At 60.3% G+C, this 20283-nt stretch overlaps 2 protein-coding genes across 2 annotated transcripts in view; one reads left to right on the top strand and one right to left on the bottom strand.

The window, feature by feature from the left end:
• The window catches only part of RSPH14 (radial spoke head 14 homolog), a 76664-nt gene that overhangs the window by 34154 nt on the left and 22227 nt on the right, over positions 1-20283 (top strand). The gene's annotated exons all lie outside the window — the stretch shown is intronic.
• The window catches only part of GNAZ (G protein subunit alpha z), a 52778-nt gene that overhangs the window by 20224 nt on the left and 12271 nt on the right, over positions 1-20283 (bottom strand). The window contains exon 2 of the mRNA XM_027577503.2: positions 8908-10089. Within this exon, the coding sequence (XP_027433304.1) occupies positions 8908-9630 (723 nt within the window). The 5' untranslated portion in view covers positions 9631-10089. The remainder of the gene's footprint in view (positions 1-8907; positions 10090-20283) is intronic.

The raw sequence follows: 20283 nt of genomic DNA, 5'->3' as shown, positions 1-20283 counted from the left end.
TGGCACAGGGGGAAGCACACAGATGGCAGGAGACTCAGCTGCCCCAGCGAACCCCGGTTCCACCACCCCAGGGTGTGCAGGCATCGATGTCCACCTCAGACTGCTGAGGACAGGATGCAGCACCCGGAGCCTTTCCCCTTCTGTAGGGCGGCCAGGGCCCTAGCTCCCCACCCCCCAACCCCCAAGAGCCCCTCGGTCCTGCCTTTGCTGGCTGCTCCCACAGCCCCCACAGCCAGGCTGGATTCTGCAAGGTCCACGTTGAGTACAGATCATTACTCCCACCTTCATCCTAATTCACCCAGGCCCCTGATGCCTGGGCCCCCCTTCTCTCCTGCAAGCTGGTCTCTGGGGCAGAGCACGCCCTCCCGGCTTCTCTAAACCCCAGCAGCTGCTTCACAGGGGTGCCCTGAAGCTGGCCACAGTGAGCACAGGGCCAGTGCAAGTGGGTGCTGGCAGAGCCTCCCCAGCCCTTCAGGGGCTTCGTGATGCCCATCTCATCTGACCGCACGGGAGGAAGGGGCACGATCATTTCTGTGCCTAGACGGTGAGCTCGCTGCACACAGGAGGTGTGTAAGAAATGCTTCCTGAATGAGTATCCCAAGGGCTTGTCCTCTCAGGTGGAGAACAACACAGGATGGGCCTGAGCTTGAGCAGATGGTCTCATGTTAGTCTGCTAACGTGCTGACAAAGAGAGAAAGCAAAACTACCCAGCTCCGAGTCGGCTTCTCTGCGCAGAAAGGCTTCTCGTAAATCTGCCTGGGGAGAGTGGGGGGGGGGGGGAACCGGGACGAGCGTGGAGCCACTCTGGCGAATTACTGTTCTCAAACGGGATGAACGTGAACAGAAGTAACACCTGCGGTCATAGGGCCAGAGCGGGGAATTGCTGAGTCTGAGAAAGAGGGTCGCTGCCCAGCTCTTCAAAAAGATGCAGACAGCGAATCGTGTAATTCACCTCTCAGTGAGCCTGCCCTGGTGCAGGCCCTCCTGGCTAGGGTTTGGGGTCACTGGCTGCAGTAGGTTGCTGAATGTTTAACCGCCAGCTGGGAGGGGGCTGATTTGTAGCATCTGCCAATTTCTGTGGTGTGAATACTCTCGCCTGGATGATTTTAAGCCGCCAACATGAGGTCAAACAGCTCACAAAGTTCCTAAAAATGGAAAAACTGGCACTTGTGAGCTGGTCCCAGCCAGCTGTAGCCCTCCAGCAGGCTGGTGTGCAGAGAGGGAGGCTCACCTGGCTTTGGGCTCCCCCTTAGGCAGGTGGAGGGCCGGCTCTGCCAGCACGGTGCAGAGAGCTCCTGCTTGCTTCCCTCCCTCAAGGCTCATCATTTCTAGGGCAAGAGGCTGACCCCAACTTGTCTCTGAGGAAGGCCCACACCGGAGCCCAAGCTGGTTGACCTCCTGTTTGGGGTAGGGCCACCAGGCTCAGAGATCCGAGGAACACTGTGGACGTCCCCATGCAGATTCTGCCGAAGCGCGTGGCAAAGTCTGTCACAGGGGAAGAGGCAAGCGATGGGGATGGTGTCCCGGCTGGGCTTAGTGACAGCCTGTGCCTTGGGTGGGGGGAAGGGGCCTCTAGTGAAACAGCAGGAGGTGACCATCACGGAAGGGTGGCTGAGGTGCTCAATGCAGCGCTAGGTCCACAAGGATGAGGAGGTGGAGATAAATGAGAAGGCAGAATTAGGATCCCGAAGCTCCACTATGCAGTGTGGAGCTGGGATGGAGGGGCTGGTCATGCTGAGCAGCAGGTGGGCCCGAGCCCAGGGCCCAGCCTCATCCTTCTGTTTGGCAGAAGTCCTCTGACGGAGGACTTACTCAGGGCAAGGAGTCAAGCACAGAGGTAGACAGGAAATGGGAGCCCTTGGAAGCGTCCAGAACAACAGAGAAGGCAGAATCGAGGAAAGCGCTAAGACAATGATCTCAGTGGCTGCATGTCTCCCTGGGAACAGAGGGAAGGAGGTCTCAGCCCAAGGCACTGAACTATCAGTTGGCAAGTGCCAGGGGCCACATACAGGCATCAGGCTGTGCTGCGGGGGAGTGATGGCTGATGGCCGCTGCCTTCTCTACCCTCCCTCCACTCTGCCCTTGCCCCCCTCACCCACTGGAGCAGACACCCCGTGGGGACTCACATGAAGCCCAGGGCCCTGGGGGAGCAAATACCCATCGCCACTGGCCACTCACTGAGTGGTGGCCATGGGCTCACGGCCAGGGTCCATTGAGGTAGGAACCAGGTGGCCTTCGCCCTGTTAGGGCTAGGACAAGGGCTGGGCCGCAGAGCAAGGGACCTTGGAGCCCATATGGAGGTGGCGGCGGCGGGGGGGGGGGACCATTCACCATTACCGACAGCACCTCTGGGCCGACAGCAATCCAGTTGTGAGTGCATGTGTGCCCGTCCCCCTTGCAGCCAACCACAGAGAGAAAGAGCTGGTCTAAGCTGTAAAGGGGACGCCGCTGGGGAGAGTGTGTGGCCAGCTGAGCCCCGTGCCTGCTGTACCTGCTGCAGGAGGGACTGTCATGGCCTGGCCCTCTTAGTGCCTTTGCCTCTACAGAGCAGCTCAGATCTGTGCCTGGGACTGTCCACTCCAAGGAACCCAGGCCCCTCTGCCAGCTGGGCCCTGCCTCCTGGCTCTGGTCCAGGGGGTCTCTGATGTCCCAGGGTCATCCACGATTTGTGGAGGTTGCAACAAATTGGATGTGGCCCTGGCACATCATGAGATTGGAAGGAGAGGCTCAGGGAGACCCGTGCTGGGGTGGGGGTGGGGGGTGGGGAAGGCGGGGACCTCCATGCATGTCGATGGCATGCCTTCCCACACTGTCCCAAGTCCCGATGGCATAATTCCTGCATCTATGTCCTCGTCTGGGTCAGAAGCAGGAGGCAGAGTGGGGCGGTGCTCTGCTCAGGCTGCCTGGGGTCCTGCCACTGATGGGGCGAGGGCCGACAGTGCCAGCCCTGACGGCCTCCCATGTCTCCTGAGCCCCACGGGGGACAGCAGTTCATGCCCCAAGGCTCTCCCTGGAGCACCCCTGTACCTACAGGATGCTCTGGAATCCCTGAGGGAGGATCCCAGCTCCCCATCCCCTGAGAGTCAGACTCAGCCCTGGGACACGTGATACATGATCTCTAGGCTCCAGTGTCCCCATTTGCAAAGCTGGCTGGTTAGGACACTAAAGGACATGTGAGATCCCTTCCAAATCTAAGCTGGGGTATCACCCACATCTGGCAGTTGCCCGTTCTGATCACCTCCTTTGGCCCAGCTCCGTGATCACCAGCTCTGCTAACCATAGGTAAAAGCCTGTCTTACTGAATCCGATGCATCACCTTCAACAGGCCATTTCATGACACCACGCCATTTGTAAAGCACTAAATAACAAGCTCCCTTTAGGGCTGAATGACAAAGCAGTGCTAGGATGTGGGTACACAGTTTGTAGGACACTTTTGAGCAGCCCCCTCCCTCTGGGGCACACTGCACATGCCCCCCCCCTTAGGGCCCGGTACTTTCAGGGGCTCCCCAGAAGGGCTGAGTGTCCCAGCGGCTGCGCACCCAGAAGACAGGGCCCTGACCTCTGGCTCTTCCCCAGCCTGCAGGCTTCCCGCCCAGTCCAGTCAGCTAAGCACCGCTGTGTGCCAGTCCTGTGCCCACGGCACATGCCATAGAGACTGGGTGGATGACGGGGCTTTGGGCCTGGCCTCATGGTGTGGTGGGAGCTGTCCAGAGGTCAGCTCCCCTGGAGGCTGAGGGTCCCAGGATGAGGAGGGGCCACTGGCCAGGGCTGGGCAGAGGTGACAACCAGTCTGGAGTCTGGTTATGTAGCACCCGCCACCTGCAGAACTTGACCCCCTCAAGGGCATGTCCTCATGCCCTACCCATCACCCCAGGGACCCTCCTCAACACATGTCAGCCCGGTAGCTGTTGGATAAGCCGTGGGGACACCAGGCCTCCCCCAGTGAGCCTTGCTGTGGCCCAGACCACACCTTGCTGTGGCCACAGTTGGTCCCTGCATGAAAGCAAAGCCGGGGACACCCCTGGGAACTTCTCCCCGCCAGGTTCTGAAGGAGGGGGCAGGTGTCCCCAGGCAGCATGAGGTTTGTAGAAATGACACCGCAACCATGCTGGGTATGGGCCCTCCCCCCCCCCCCCCCCACCAAACAGCTCCTTGTGTTGGGAAAGTCGGGTTCACCTCAGCATCTGGCCTCCAGTCCAGGCTTTGCATCTGCAGAGCAGGTACATAGCATGTGCACAGCAGGGGCACAACAGGCCCTCTACAGGGCCGGGAACACCAACAGCTCCACCAGAAAACGGGCAACTGGTGAGCTCCCTGTGGGTTTTCTCGTGAGAGGACTCTGACGCTTTATACCTGGGCCTTTTCATCTGTCTTTTCTGAAGAATCCTTCTACACTTAAGCAGCCGCAGAGTCCACTAGCAGATCTGCAGGGGGCAGAGGTTGGGGGGGGCAAATGCCCATCCCCCCTGTGCCTTCCGGGGGTTCCCAGCAGGGTGTTGGGTCCCCCCCTGGTGGGGCACTAAAGGGGAGGGGGCAGAGCCCCCTGTGATGGCGGCTGAGCGAGGAACCCGCGGCGGGGCCTTGGGCATACAGCCTCTCGGGGCTGTCATGGTGGGACGCGTGGCTAGCCAGCACGGCCTCTGTGCCTGAGTGGGGCCATGGCCGAGTCTCTGAGTTTAAAGCCCTATCGTTCTTTACTCCTGGAAGAGGCCACGGGACAGGCCCAGAAGGAAGGCCGAGCTGCCAGGAAGTGGCGTTCCCACAAAAGGCGGGCCAGAGGCAGGGAGCCCTGGCTTGGCCCCAGGCAGCAGGTGTGGCTCAGGGAGGGACTATGACTTGTCCCAAGCCTGGGCACCCCCACCTGTCCCCCCACCCATGACTGGGACAACAGGCACAGCTGCCACCGCCGCCCCACAGGATCGGTCAGGTGACACGTCCCTAAGCTGTGCTCTAGCCTCCTGTGCTCTCTGAGGGGGCCCCATGTGGGGACAGTAGAGGCCCCACCACACTCTGGAGCCCCCAGGTGCCTGCCAGGGCTATACAGGGGGACGGGGGCCCCAGGCAGGCCCGAGGACCCATTAAATCCTTCCAGGATCAGGGCGGGGAATCATTATGAAGGCTGGGCGTGGCTCCTTGCGTCTGCTCGTTGCCATGGCCCACGGACGCCCCGGAATCTGCCTCCCCCTGCCCAGGTGCTGCCCTGCGCTCGCTGCAGCCCTCCACAGCCCTCCACGCCCAGGAGCCTAGAGATCCTGACGTTACCCTTGGCAACGTGCTGACGCAGATGCCAGCGGGCGGGGGGTGGGGGGGAGGTAGTGGTGGTGGCTGTGGCTCGTTTGCCAGGCATGGGGGCGGGGGGGCTCAGCCAGTCACTGTCAGAGAGAAGATGAGGCCTCAAGAGCCAAGTGGGAGAGAAGAGCTCTGAGAAGCCACGTCCAGAGCCTGGCACTGGGCAGGCCCCCAGGCTCCCTTGGCTTCTGCAAAAATGAGCATGGCTGGGTCTTGGCTGCCTTGCCTTTGCTGGGGCCCAGGAGGGCCCTTGAAAAGAAGGCATGGGGGGCAGCCCTGTCCGGCCCGCGACGGATGCATTCACCTTGGCCGGGCAGGAGGAGGGCAGGAGCACAGAAGAGCCAGGCCGGCGGTGGCGGTGGCGGGAGCTGCCTGTGGGCGCCAGCAGAGGCAGGCTCTGCTCTCTGCCTGGCCCGGCTCTGCCTTGGGCGGCCAGCCCACCGCGGCAGCCAGCCGGCTGGAGGAACCACGGGGGCTATTGTCTTTCCTCGGCAGCCTGTTTGTTTTCCAGCCTGAGATATTGCTGGTAGAGCATGAAAGGTCACAACTATTTGGAATCCAGTGAATTTCCAGCCTCGCTTGAGTTTCTCATGAAGAATTTCCTTTTCTGGGGAACAACCACCTCCCCAGGCCTGCTGAGACCAGGGTGGCGGCAGTGGTGGGGTGCAGGCCTGGCTGCTAGCCCCTCCTTTTAGAAAATGCCCTGAGCGGCTCCAGAGACTGGCTGCCTCCAGGGGGGCAAATACAGGCCTTCCAGAAACCACCCCACCCCACCCCAGCCAGGCCAGGGGTTTGCTATCCCTGCCCAGGGCTGCCAGCTGTGTGCCCCCCAAGGACAGGGCTGGGAGTAGGCTAGAGATGTGAGGGCCTGCGTGGGGCTGCCTGTCCAGCCGTCTGTCCACCCAGCCCACCTGGGCAGCCATTCACTAGCACACGAGTGGGGACCCATTTGTACAGACAGGCTGCAATGGAGGGGTGTGCTGGCGCTGGGTCAGGGAAGGCCTTTCAAGGAGGGGACACCTGAGATGAGACCTGAAGGACAGGGACAGGCAGAGACAGGGTGGTCACGCATTTAAGGCCAGAGACAGCAGAGCGTGTGAGTGAAACAAGCCCACAAAGGCCAGAGCAGCGAGGAGAGAGGCAGTGGGGAGGCGGGGGATGGGCCAGGCAGAGCCGGTGGGGCCTCGGGCAGAAGGCCTGGCCTTGGGCCCATCTTTGAGGACACTTGGGCCGCCTCCTAGCTGACAGGTTCAGAGAGCAGAGATGATAGCCAAATCCCTCCATGAGACACGGGACCATCTCAGGGCCCAGGGATCCTGCCTCCCACGTCCTGCCACACCTGTGGGCACGGGCTTGGCCGGCAGAGCCTGCCAACAGATGGTCTGGGAGCCCGGCCCAGGGCTGAAGGAACTTGCCATGCTTGCCCTGGAGATGACAGATGAAGCAGCCCTGAGATCTAGGCCCCAGGAAGACCCCAGAGCCCAGGCTATCACCAGCCTTAGGACAAACAGGCAGAAGCCCGGAGAGCTGAGCACGGAGCACCGTGTGGCTGGTGGATCTGCTCTGGCACTGTCCTGAGGCCTCAACTGGGCACCTGACCCTGGCCTTGCATCATGGACTGGTCAGCCCCAAGCCCCCTGCTCAGAACAATGCCTCTTCCAAGAGCCCGACCTTGCCCGTCGGCTGGGATGTTCCCTCTGCCCAGAACCACACATGGTACTGAAGTGGGTACAGGCAGAAGAATAAGAGGAGCTAGAACCCCTAGAAACCACACAGTGCTGGGAGCTGCAGGCTTGCCCTGCCCTGTGCATGCAGCATCCTCAGCCCAGGCCCAGCTCTGGAGAGACTCCTGGATGCACACAGGGGAGATGAGGGGAGCCCTGCTTCCTGTCTCCATGACCACCTGCAGCTGTTTCTTTCCCCTCCTCCAAGAGGCTGGACTTCCTTGAAAACCTGACGAAAGCCACAGACCCTCTTTCTATCCAGAAAAACGCTCAGGCATCCAGCATGGTGGCCACAGCCTGCAGCCATCCACAGGCTTTCTTGGGGCCACAGGCTCAATTAAGACTCGCAGCTGAACCCAAAGAATAAAGCCACTACCTGCATTAAAAAAGACTGAGTGAAGGACCAAGCCCCTTCCTTGCCATCGCCCTGGTCCCTTGGACCCTGGAGGCTGACCCCCGCCATGGCCATCATCACCCCCTCCCCTGCCAGACCACTGCCTCCCCAAGCCGCTGACACCCACAGTCCCATACCACTTACAGCTACTTATGGATCCCTGTTTGCCCCCACGCCCCCCACTCCTAGGATCAGAGGCCTCTTAAGGGCAGATTCCAGGTCTCTGCTCAGTGCTCCTGCCTGGCACAAAACCTCCTCTGCAGGACAGCCAAGGTGGGGCAGCCCGGGGCAACCCCATCCTGTCTGGCTGCTCAGCCTCCACCACCACTCCTGGGCACCCAAGGACTCTGCGGTGCCTTGAGCACTGGGCCTTTTGCCTTGGCTGAGCCTGCATCGTGTTGCCCACCCCCTCCTTGCCAAGGGTCTGGCTCCCTTTCCTGCCCCAGCAGCTCCCCCTTGAGCCCTCACTGGCTCAGCACCAACCCTGGCTGCCCCTTGGCACCTCCCCGCACTGTATCCACTCTCGGGGGCCTCCACGCACCACCTGCCTTTGAGCCCCCTTCTCCAAACAGTGGGTTCTTAGCCAAGGCTTAGGGCTTGAAAGAATCCCCACACCCACCCAACCCCTGGGGATTAAACCTCAGAAACAGTTCTTAACCCTGTCACCACCAGACTCCCAGGATCCAGATCCCTGGGTTGTGGGGCTCTGGCTGCAGGTTCCAGGACCCAGCACAGTGCCTGGAATTGGTAGACGTTTTGTGTATTTACTGAATTGCTACATGGACCAACAACTGGATGCCTGGCCTGGGCCCTGTCCCCACTCTTGTCCTGCAGAGCTGTCAACCTCCCTCCCAGCCTTCAGGGTTACTCCCCAACGCACGTGACTGCACCCCAACCTCACCTGAAACAAACCCCCTCACAGGGCCCAGCTTCCCCTTCTTCCTCCTCAGTGAGCCTTCCTTGACACCCAGGTGTCCAAGCCCCTCCCCTGGGCTCCAAGCAACATGCTCTTGGGGCTGAGGAGCAGGCCCCACACAGCAGAGGGATGGCCCTCCGTGCCCTGAGTATTTTAGGCACGGGGCGTGGGCTGCTCATGGCACTGAGGCGGGGGCCACCTGGGTACCTTGGGGTCTCAGAGCACCTTGTCAGCAGCTGGGTGAGGGCACCCCTACCTGGTGGAGCCCGAGGGTGTGGTGGTTCCTCAGAGGGTATTCAGAGCCCTGAGGGCCTGTCAGGGCACCGAGGTCAGAGTGGGACCTGTCCATGCTAGGGTGGCCACTGAGAGAGCTGACAGCAGGTGCTACCCCAAGGTCCTAGAGTGCCCACGATACCTAGCACCCTCCGCACTGCGCTCCCAGGACAGCACCTCGCCAGAGCCACCATGGCTCCCCTCCTGACTACAGCCTCTCCTGCCCTGGGCGGCCCATACCCTCAAGCCCACCCACTTCCCAGGAGCCAGCGGGGGCAGGAACAAGCAGAGGAAAAGCCCGGCACACTCACCGTCTGGTTGTCCTCGTAGAGTTTCAGGTCGTAGCCACTAAGCTCCACACAGAAGATGATGGCTGTGACGCCCTCGAAACAGTGGATCCATTTTTTGCGCTCCGACCTCTGCCCGCCCACATCCACCATCTTGAAGGTGAGCTCCTTGAAGGTGAACTTGTTCTCCACGATGCCCGTGGTCATGTCCCGGGAGCGCAGAATGTCCTCGACGGTGGGGATGTAGTCGGGCGCGGCGATACGCTCCAGGTCGTTCAGGTAGTAGGCGGCGTTGTCCTCCAGGTGGTACTCACTGGAGCGGCCGAAGCAGGCCTGCGCCCCGGGGTCAGCCCACAGCCGCCGCATGACGCCCAGCAGCTCGGGTGTGATCTCGCCCTTGCTCTCGGCAGGGCCTGTGAGTGCGAAGAGCTGGACAGCGTCGTAGGCGCGGTCCGGGTTGTGGAAGTCGATCTTGAGGGCGGCCAGGGCGCGGATGATGCGGGTCAGCGAGTCGATGGCGTTATAGATGATGAGGGGCTTGTACTCCTTGCAGGCCTCCAGGTTGAAGCCCCCGCTGTGGATGATCTTCATCTGTTTCACAATGGTGCTCTTGCCTGAGTTGCTGGTGCCCAGCAGGAGCAGCTTGATCTCGCGGCGCTGCCGCTGGCTCTCTGAGCGCAGATGGCGGTCAATTCTCCGGGACCGCCGCGCCGCCTCTTTCTCCTCTGAGCTTTGCCGACATCCCATGGTCCGGCAGCGGCGGGCCCAGATGCAGAGCACGGGACGGGGCGCCTTTCCCTGTTGCCACCGAGCAGGGGACGCTGGGACACGGGCCGGGTGTGCCCGGCAGACAGAGCCCTGCGGCCCTCAAAGCGCTCAGCGCGGGTGCGGGGGCGAGGCCATGCCACGCTGCAGCCCCTACCCCAGCACCTCTTCTCCAGCTGGCATGGCGATCGCCTGTTGCGAGGAGGTGGCCGGGCCCTCCCTCTAGTGACACTCCACCTGCGAAGGCCACTGTGGGGCCCAGTATGCCGCAGTCATCCCCTGTCCTCCCGACGGTAGGCAGTTGCACTCTAGCGTCTGCCTAGGCTGCTGCCGTCTGGCTGCCGGTTGCTGAGGCGGTGCTGCTAAGGGCGCCTGGAAGGCCAGCCCCCGGGGCCGCGGGCGCTCCCTGCGGCCCCCCTGCCTTGGGCATCCGCCCTTCACCTGCCAACACAGAGAAGAGGGTGAGCCTCTTCCCACCGCAGGCCGGGTGGGAAAGGGAGACCTCAGACGTCGTCGGGAAGCAGCCTGGGGAACAGGGAATCAAACCCCCCTCCCTTCCTCGGAACTCTGCGGAGTTGTGCCCAAATCCACGGCAGAACAAATGGGGCTGGGAGCCATGTCCCGCACCCCTCCTGCGAGCCAGTGTGCCTGAAGCCTGGTGCTTGAGGAAAGGGTGCCCAGAGCCACACTAGGACTTCAGAGCGAGGGAGTGAGTCCGGGGCCCTTCCGCCCCTCCCTGCCCACTGGACCCGGCCAACCTCACCCTCCCAGAGCCTCCGTCTCTGGGTCTGATGGTCATTAGGATTCAATATGACGATCCTGCTGTGATGTCCTCCCCCCACCTCCCTCACTCTCTCTTGTAGCTGCCACAGCATCAACGGGACTTGGCTCCTCCTTGGTTTACGGTGGGGTCCCATGCCAGGGTAACTGGGTGATCCCCCCTCACCACCTCTCATGGGCGCTGGGCCACTCCTGCTCTCTCTCAGGGCAGGACATTCACCAGGAGGAGGCTGGCCAGGCCTGGCAGTAAGCAGATAAGCAGGGAGCAGAGCAAGGCAGAGGCCCCAGGCTGGAGCACCACAGGGTGGACAGCAACCTGGCTCCTGGTGGGTGAGGTGGTGGTGATGGTGGTGGTGGGGCTCAGGCTGGGCGGGCTGAGTTGGGGGAGCAGGGGCTGGGGGGGTGCAGGCCAGCAGCCAGGTGTGGGAGGCAAGCCAGGCCAGAGTGTATCTGAGGGCACTGGGAGTCGCTGAGCCCAACGCAAGGCAAGGGGGCAGTCCACAGGCTCCGGGGTCCCAGGCCATGTCTTTCATGCCCCTGCTCCCACCTTGATGGTCAATAAGGAACAGCTGTGCTCACACCCTGAGCAGGGCATCAGCACCTCAGCGCCCAGCTCTCAGCCAGCCACCTGCTGACCCAGGATGCCTGCAAGCTCTTCCCAGGCCTCCCCCAATGACCTATGAGCAGCTGAGCCAGGGCCCTCCCTACCAGGGCAGGCCCAGAGCTCAGGCTCTGCCCCCACCTGGCAGCCTGCCCCGCGCAACTCTTGCCCTCCTTCCTCCAACCTCTGTCCTGGCTGTACCCGGCAGCCTCCTCATTCTGCCACGGCCAGCGTTCACCCCTCTAATGCCCCCACTCCCCTCACGGCAGGCCCTGGATGGGAAGGACCCAAGGCCAACAGACCCTGAGAGCCAGGGGCCTCGTCTCGTCTCCCCACCCAGCCATGCTTCCACCTGGCCTCTGTGCCTGTAGGCCCAGCAGTTCTGCTCTGGAGCAGGCCCTGAGGCCTGTTCTCTCCCTGGACCCACCTGCCTCTGCAGCCGGGGGCCCTGCAAGCTCCTCTCCTGCCACCTCTCCCCCTCAGTTGAACCTTCATGTGCCCCCAGTGCTTCCAGGATGATGAGTCCCATCCCAACCGTGTGGCCTGGGCACTTGACTCCATGTCACAGAGCCTGTCCCTCACCGGTTGCAAGCATCTGTTAGAGGTAGAGCGTTCAGTGCAGGGCCTGGAACCCCGCCAGGGGCAGCTAGTACCCCAGGGTCCTCGTCACCTGTGAGTGTCCCTCAGAACCGAGCACGGCCTGTGTGCTAAGCCCCGGCCCCCCGGGGCCTGGGAGCCGTGCCGTATCCTGCACAGCACGGGCACTCAGTGAGCGCTGGTGGGAGAGAGGAAGGGAGAGACTCGGGCGTGAAGAGGCTGAGGAACTTTGCCGTTTCCCCACAGTCCCGTTGGACCACGGGTCGGGGACACACAGGCCGTGTACCCACCGTGCAAGCAGAGGTCAGGGAAGGAATTCAAGCAGCAGTGAGTTCTAGGTTGTGGGATTAACAAGGTTTTGTTTTGTTTTTTTTCCTTCTTCGCATCTTACCATATTTCCTATACCTTCTTGAATGAACTTTTGTTTTAAGAGAGGTTTGTAAACAAGTGTCAGGGCATTAACAAGGCCCTGTCTCTCATGCCACCCAGGCTTGCCTCTCCCCATCCTGGACTGTGAGCGTGTGGCTGTTCCCTGGGCCCTGCTGATGACCCGGCGGCCCCTCAGGTGTAGAAAGGAGTCCAAGGTCCCCAGCAGCTGCCCAGGGCACCGGGGGCCCTCCCTGCTGGTGCCCTCCCTCCTGAAGCCAAGGCCAGCCACGCCGGTGGTGCCCCATGTTGTCATTATTGTTTTCCTTAACTTGTGTTTGAGAATCTGAGGTATACTCAGGCCCCAAGTGACCAGTTCTCCCTTGGCTGGTCAGTGATAGGGACAAAGATCACCCGAATGGCAGGTTCCCACCACCGTTCACTGCCACCTAGACAGGCAGCAACCAGGCACCAAGTCTCCATGCCTCGAGCACCCTGCAGTGACCCCACTCTTGGGACATGGTCTAGCCCAGAGAGGTGGTGACACGGCCTGGGGTCGTGCAGGCCAGTCCCCTGCCTCCACGCAGAGCTGCATCCAAACAGACCAAGACATCGGCCACGTCCTCTCAGTGCCACACGTGATGGCCCTGCGGCCAGGTCCTTCTCAAACCCAAATCCCTCCCCTTGCAGCTTGGGCCTGGGGAGACTGCCAAGCTGCGCACAGGGCTGTCCTCTGGAGGGCTGGCTCGGTCACCCGGGGCTGCTGCTTGTCGGTGGCCCCTCGCCTTGCTCCTGTACCGGAACTCCGCCTGACCTTCACGGGCCAGCTCATGCGTGGCTGCCTCCCTGCCAGTGGGGCGCCCTGTCCCCACCTGTGGCCTGCGCCTCTCTCCACTGCGTCCTTCCTTTCTCTGGTCTCTCCTGCCAGGCTGGGCCTCTCTTAGAAAAATGGCAATGCCCTTAACAAACACCAAACACAAAAACTAACTTAAAATGGATCAAAGACTTAAATGTAAGACCTAAAACTATAGCACTCTTAGGAGAAAGCATAAGTCAAGGGCTGCATGACACTGGATTTGACGACGATCTCTTGGATATGACACCAAAGGCTACGGGCAACCAAAGAAAAAGAGAGACAAACTGGACTGCATAAAAATTGCAAAATTTTGTGCATAAAAAGGTACTATCAACAGGTAAAAAGGCAACCTACAGGTGGGAAACAAATACTTGCAAAGCACATATTGGATAAGGGGTTAATATCTGCAATACACAGAGAAGTAGACCTCAGCAGCAAAACAAACAACCTGACTGGAAATTGGGTGAAGGACTTGAACGCACATTTCTCCGAAGAAGATAAACACATGGCCAATAAGCACATGAAAATATGCTCGACATCACTGACATCACCGACTGTCAGGGCAATGCAGATCAAAACCACAGGAGGATACCACCTCACACCGAGAAGGATGAGTACTATAGTTTAAAAAAAAAAAAAAAACACACACGAAGAAAAGAATGAGCAGAAATTGGCTCCCTTGTGCACTGTTGGTAGAAATATAAAGTGGTACAGCTGCTATGGAAAATAGTAGGGTGGTTCTTCCTCAAAAAATTAAAAATAGAATTACCAGCAATTCCACTTCGGGTAGACACCCAAAAGAATGGAAATCAGGGTCTTGAAGAGATTTTTGTACACCCGTGTTCATAACAGCACTATGTCCACAATCGCTAAGAGTGAGCAACCCCGGCGTCTGCTGGCAGATGGACGGGTAAGTCAACTACACGCACACAGGAATACTATTCAGCCTTAAAAAGGAAGGACGCGTGCTACAACACGGATGAACCTTGAGAACTTTACACTCAATGGAAGAAGCCAGTCACAAAAGGACAAATACTATGTGATTCCACGTAAATGAGGTCCTTAGAGTCGTCAAATTCATAGACAGATGGTTGCAGCACAGCATTATTAATGTATTTAAAACCACTGAACTGTAAACTTAAAAATGGTTAAAATAGTAAGCTTTATGTCTATTTTAACACCAAAAAAAAAAAATGTCTTGTGGGTGAGGTACCCCAAAAATAAAAATAGCGAGGAGGCCACGTGGTACAAGAGAAAGAGGCAGGCCCCCTGCCCGGTCCTGGCTTCCCCCACCAGTGGAGGGCCACTTGGGGCCCATATCATCCATTCTGTGGACTGGAACGCCTGACTAACGGCCCCCAGCTGGTACCAAGATTCGCCCATTCAGCCTTCAGTCCAAAGCTGCCCTGTCCAAGGAGGTGTGACTTGCGTTCTGGGAAGCAGGTGGTCCACAACCCCAAGGCCGAGGGCTGGGCTTCTGAGAATCAGGAGAGCAGTTTGGGGGCAGTGGGCCGGCAGCCTGGGGCTGGCCATGTGGTCCTTGACCAGTGCAGCCACAAGGCAATGTGGGAGTAAAGGGGAAGGAAACACAGCCAGGAGTCGATGGTGTGCATCGGGCCAAGTCTGGGAGCTTCTGCCATCTGCATGGGGCAGCCACAACCAGTCACATCCGAGGTGGGTCCCTCTCTTAGAGGCACCCTCTTCTTTCAGATCACCAGAACCAAACAAGCAGAAGGCCCACTTAGAATTCTCGCTGCAGCTCTGCAGGGCTCAGCCATGGCCCAGGGCATATCAGTGTTCAGTGCCTTGGAACTGGTGGTGGAGACTGGGCTGTGCATGGACACAGTGAGGGGAGGCCTGTGAACAAGAGTATTTGCCAAGGTCCAAATGGGACCTCAGGACAGTCCCATTCGGAGGCTCGGCTTCTTTGCCTTTATGTGAGGTTCCTGCCAGTCCTCTCTCTCTCTTAGTCTAATCTGGACTTATTGGGCCTCCTGGGACTTCCCCAGTCGGCCCAGAGACAAAGGACCAAGGGTTGGATGACTACATTGTTCCCTGGTTCAGTAACTGCTCACAGGTCCCCAGGCCCTGATACCCACAATCCCCCCCGCCCCCCACCACAACGCTGCTGGGTCTGGCTGGAAATTACTGAGGAATGGGTGAGGGAAAGACTGTACCAGGCAGAGGAAGGGCATGTGCAAAGGCCCTGTGGGCGAGGGGAGAGACGAACCATGGTGCGAATGGGGAGCTGAAGGAAGGTCAGAGGGGCTGGACAGAAAGAGAGGAGAGAGTCACAGGTGAGAGGAGGAGGCAGGGTCGATCAGGGGCGCCCCACTGTGTGGGTGCATAGTTGTGACCATGTGGTTGAGTGTGTGTGTGTGTGTGTGTGTGTGTGTCTGAGGTTGCACACATGCAGATGTGTATGTGTCTCTTTGCAGGCCTGTGTGTGTGTGCATGCACTGGCCCAGGTATGCACCTGCGTGCAGGTCCGTGGACATATGTGGGAATGTGTAAGTGCGTGCACATGCCTGCGTGTGGCTCCCTGTGGCGTGCCGGGAGCAGAGGAGGTACGGCCACGGTGTGGAGTCGGGCTGAGGTGCGTGAGAGGGCCAAGGGCAGGAGTCAGGGGTTCCCTACCACATAGAGGGGCTGGGGCTTTGAGCCTGGCGCCTGGGGTGGGGGGCGGGCACTGCTGAATGAAGCAAAGACTCGCGCCTGAGTTCACACAGGTGGAGGGAGGTGAGGATGTGATCAAAGGCGGCCAATGATCTGTGATGGAGAAGGGTGCCAAGCTGCACATGAGTAGGGTCGGGGGTGCTGCGGTAAAGGCTGCGGGTCCATGAAGTGGGCAGGGCCTGCTTCCTGCCAGGTGACAGAGCAGGTGGTGAGGGGAGTGGAACTGCCAGTGTGCTTGGCCAGTCTGAGGGACAGGAAGGAAGGTAGGTAGATGGTGTCGGATGTGAGGGGCCAGCAGTAGGGGTCACTGTAAGAGCTCCAGCTTTTTCTCTGAGACAGCTGGATGCCGGCCAGGGTTTGAGCAAGGAGTGCCCTGTGTGTGAACAGAACGGGATGGGCTCCTGTGCGCAGCTATCCAGGTGACAGGGCAGCAGCGTGGGCAAGGGCTAGGGGCAGGGGACACATGGGCTGTACGACGGACAGTGCCTGGCGGCGGTAGGGTTCAGGGCACCCCAGGGTCTGCCAGCAGGCTGGGAGAGGGGACGGTGGGAGGAGGTGGCAGGTGTGCCATGGTGGGCTCTGCTCCATCATGGCCCCTCATGGGTCTCCCTGACTCACACACCCTCTTGCCTGGGTACCTAAAGGCTAGCAGGATGCGATCCCCAAACCCAGAGCCTATTCAGGGACTCCTTGGCTAAAAGGTGCTCCACTGTCCGCAGCCTCAAGGTCAGACACTTGAGCACACACACATGTGTTCCCTTGAAGCCCTTCCCTGCCCTGCCCCCAGGCCCCCAACCCCGGTCCCTGCTCACCGTCTGACAGGCCCAGCCCATCCTCACGTCTCGCTGCCCCCTGCCCCCAGACTTGACCCTCTCAAGTCTACATTCATGTCACAGATGCTGGGTGACAGCCCTGAGCCAGGGGGTAGGGAGTACGGTGCTGCCACCTCTCTGGGGCCTTTCCACACTCTGGCGCTCTGTACCCTGGATGCCCACCACGGCAGGCCACAGCTCTCCCCAGGCACGCCCCACATGGCCTGGCACGGAGCTCCAGCGATATAACACTCATGTCCACTCCTGTCCTCGCTCATGGCGGAGCGAAGGGCCAGGGCACAGCAGGGCAGAGCCAGGCTGTGCGACACCAGCCCCTTCTGGGCCCTTCCCCCAGAGGACGAGAGCCCGGAGCCAAGGTCACCAAGGTGTTGCTGCCCAAGCCGGGCTAAGCCAGAGGGTCTCCAGGGAGAGCAGACGGCTTATCAGCTTACAGGGCTGGAGAAGGCCTGGCCTCGGCGGGCGGGGCTCGCTCATCACCAGGCACCCACTTCCTTGGACGGAGGTGGAAAGGAGAAGCCAAGCCCCTCACTCTGTGGACTCCTCCCTCCCCAAGGAAAGCCCACTCCATGCAGAGTCCCAGACCATCAGAAAGGGGTGAGCCAGGGAGGAGAGTCTGGCCCCACAGAGGAGGCAGGCCCCACGGAGGAGGCAGGCCCACACCTAGACTGAACTGATAGAGGAGCATGGGTGTGTTTGGCGCCCAAGCAGAGGCCACGCAGGTGGCCAGCTGTGGGGCGGGAGGGAGGGGGCACGGGGAGAACCCCCGAGGCAGAGGGCAGCCCAGGTTTCAGGGCCAGCAGGCAGGGTGAGACCACATACCCAGGGCACCAGCGGGCCCCGAGTCTTCCTGCACACATACCCCCAGCCTGATGCTCCCTAGAGAGTGCTCAGCCCCCCTCAGTGTGAGGATCACCAGTCTGCGGTCCTGGCCTTTCAACGCCCCCAGAGCTGCCGTCGCCCCCCATGGAGGCCAAGCGTCAGCCTGCCTGGGCAGGGCTATGACTCAGCACTACTGTCCCCTGGCCCCACACCCCGCCCCAGCTTGCGCAGACATCTTCCGCTCTGGCAGCAGCGGCTCTCCCACCTGCCAACTGTACCTTGGCACCCAGCAGCTGCTCTGTGTGACCCGGTGCGGGAGGGGGCTGGAGGCCCAGCCCCAGTGTCTGTGACCTTAGGCCCTGCCTCACGTAGGGGCCTCTGGGCAGAGCAGGGAAGGCCCTGCTCCCAAGTTCCAGGAGGCCCATGTCTCGGGGTCTGCAGGCACGGGCAGGAGGAGAAGCACGTTGGGGTCCACACTCCTCTGCTGCTGGCCTTGGCTGGCAGGTCAGAAGGGGTTCCCATGCCTTCCTGGGGCCAAACCCACCCATGTCATTTCCATCTTCTTCTAGAGAATGGACCCCCCGCCTTGCCCTCCGGAACCGCCGTCCCTGCATCAGCTCCTACCGTGGCTCTATTTTAGAAACATGAGGTCCGGAAAAGCCTCTGCCTGCACGGTCACTGATTATCGGTTTCCCTCCCCTCTTAGTAAGGAAGCGTTTCCCACTGCCCTTTCATGCCCTGAGCCCTGGAATCTGGTGTTCTGCTTGTCGGTCAACATTTGTCCTCCCTCTTTCCTGCCTGAGTGTTGTGCGCCGGGTTCCTTGTCTGCACCCCTCTTTAGGTTTTCTCAGAGCCCAACCTGGACCTGCAGGGGTCTTCCTGGTGGCTCCTCTGTGGTCTCGGAGAAGCCAATGTCCTTCCCTGCCCGGTTCTTCTGCTGCTTTGGACTTCCCTTCCCTTTCAACTCCTTGCCTCTTCCCAGTCTGAACACGGTGAGGCCCGAGCTGGTGCATCTGCCTTTCCAGCACCGCGGTACCCACCCGCCAGCACCCTACAGTGTCACTGGCCCCATCCGTACCTGTCACCCTAATGCTCTGGTCGCCAGCGCCCCACAGAATCTTCATGGCGCCGTTTCCTTGTGTCCTTGGACCACCAGGGACAGCTGCGGGCCGGGGAAGGTCTGTCCCAGGGAAGCTGGGCGTAGTGGGGTCAGGGCCAGGGCTTGGCTTCACTTTCCAAGTCCACACTGTGCTTCCTTGGGCTGCTGGGGCCACCAGGAGAAGGTGCTGCCACAGCCACGGTGGGGGACGCACTGGCACCTCTGTCACGCGTGGGTCGGCCCTGCCTGGATGCCTACCTGTCCTCACACACACGTGTCCTGTTGAGTCGGCCTCACAGCGTACCCGGGAGATGGGCGTGACCATGCAGAGGTAGGAACAGGGTGTGAGGAGAGGGGGAACTGAGCCTGCGGGGCTCAGCTTCCACGGGGCCCTCTGACCCCTGTCCCCACAGCACAGCCTGCTCACCTGCCACGACTTACTCAACATTTCTCTTTAAATTAACTTGCACTTTTTACTTAGATGGATGTACTTTAGAAAGGACTTCACGTTCCTACTTAAGTGGAAAGCTGGAGTCACCACAGGCAGAAGTAACCTAAACTGTGAGCTGGTGTCGCTGCTGCTTGGGGTCCGGGACGCTGCCTGCGGAAGGGCCAGCAGAGGGCTCGCTGTTTGTTAAACAACCGGGATTAGCACACTGGAGGGTGTGACAGTCATGCTGGCACCAAACAGAGATCTTCTCCTTGAAGGAAAGGGATTGAGAGAGAAATGAAAAAGGATTACCCTCCTCACGGGGAGGCTGGGTGCCACTCACTGCTGTGGCCTCAGGCCACCTTGTATATTCTAAGGATGAGGGAAGCTGAGCCCAGAGATCCTCTAGCTGGGACCCGTGGGGCGGGGGTAGTGGGCCTGGCGTGTCAGCACTGCACCCTCTGTCCCAACTCAGAGGCTGTCTCTCGTCTCAGAAAGGGGCACCATCCTGACCTGCCACCCCTCCTTCTGCTCGGTTCCATTTGCCTGTTCATCAGGGCACCCTCTGCTGTTCCTCCTGTGGCTAAATGACCCAGCACGGGGCGCAGTGGGCATCTGCGCCCAGGCCCAAGGCCCTCTATGCTCAGATCTGAACGGGCAGTCAATCAATTAACCACTGGGCCCCAAACGAGCATCACGGTGCCCTCTGGCAATCAAGCCTGGTGTGTGGAGGCTCTGCTCTGGACTTGGGGACATGGGAGGGGGGAGGGGTGGGTGATGCTGAGTCTGCATCGAGGAGCCCGTGTTCTGGCCGGGGAGACTGTGAGCACGTTAAGTCTGCGAGGCCATTTCTGATAAAAGGACAGCACTGTGGAGGAGAGGGTGTGGAGGCATGTGGCAGAAGGTCCAGGGACGTGACACTGGAAAAGACACGATTATAAGAAGCCGCTGTCATGCGAGGGTGGGAGGGGGGCCAGAGCAGGAGGCTGGCAGGATGGGGACACCTGAAGGGACAGTGCCCCAAGTGCTGGGTTGGGCAGACAGAAGACCCTGCCCAGCCTAGGCCCAGCTCAGAGCTGGCCCACCCAAGCAATGTCCTTCCCACGGTTCCCTGGGGAGTGGTTCAGTGACGGCTGCCCATGATAGGGACCAACCCCCCAGGGGCCAGAAGGCAGAAACTGTCCCAGTTGAGACCCTATTTCTCCCACAGAAGTGCCTTTGGTGGGGCGTGGAGGGTGCATCAACTCACACCCAGGACCTGTGGGCAGTCTGCTGCCACCCCCTATGTGGGATGCTGGACGTGTGGGTTCCCCCGAAAGGCTGGCAAAGCAAGGCCAGGGAGTGAGGCTGAATGCACCATGTCTCCCTCACATATCAGAGCTCGTGGGCCTGACCAACATCACATATGGCAGAATCTGGGTCGGCCCATTCCAAATGCTTCGATGGTTTTTGACACAACAGCACATACTTGTGGACTAAAAAGCCGTATCTTCCCGAGGAGATAAAAGCCCCTGCTTGCCTTGATGTCAGTAACACTGGATGCGGGCAGGGATAGGCCACCCTCCTAGGAGCTGCCCC

Source organism: Zalophus californianus, chromosome 14 (genome assembly GCF_009762305.2).
Source record: "Zalophus californianus isolate mZalCal1 chromosome 14, mZalCal1.pri.v2, whole genome shotgun sequence".
Taxonomy (NCBI): domain Eukaryota; kingdom Metazoa; phylum Chordata; class Mammalia; order Carnivora; family Otariidae; genus Zalophus; species Zalophus californianus.
This window is presented reverse-complemented; position numbering and strand designations above follow the sequence as displayed.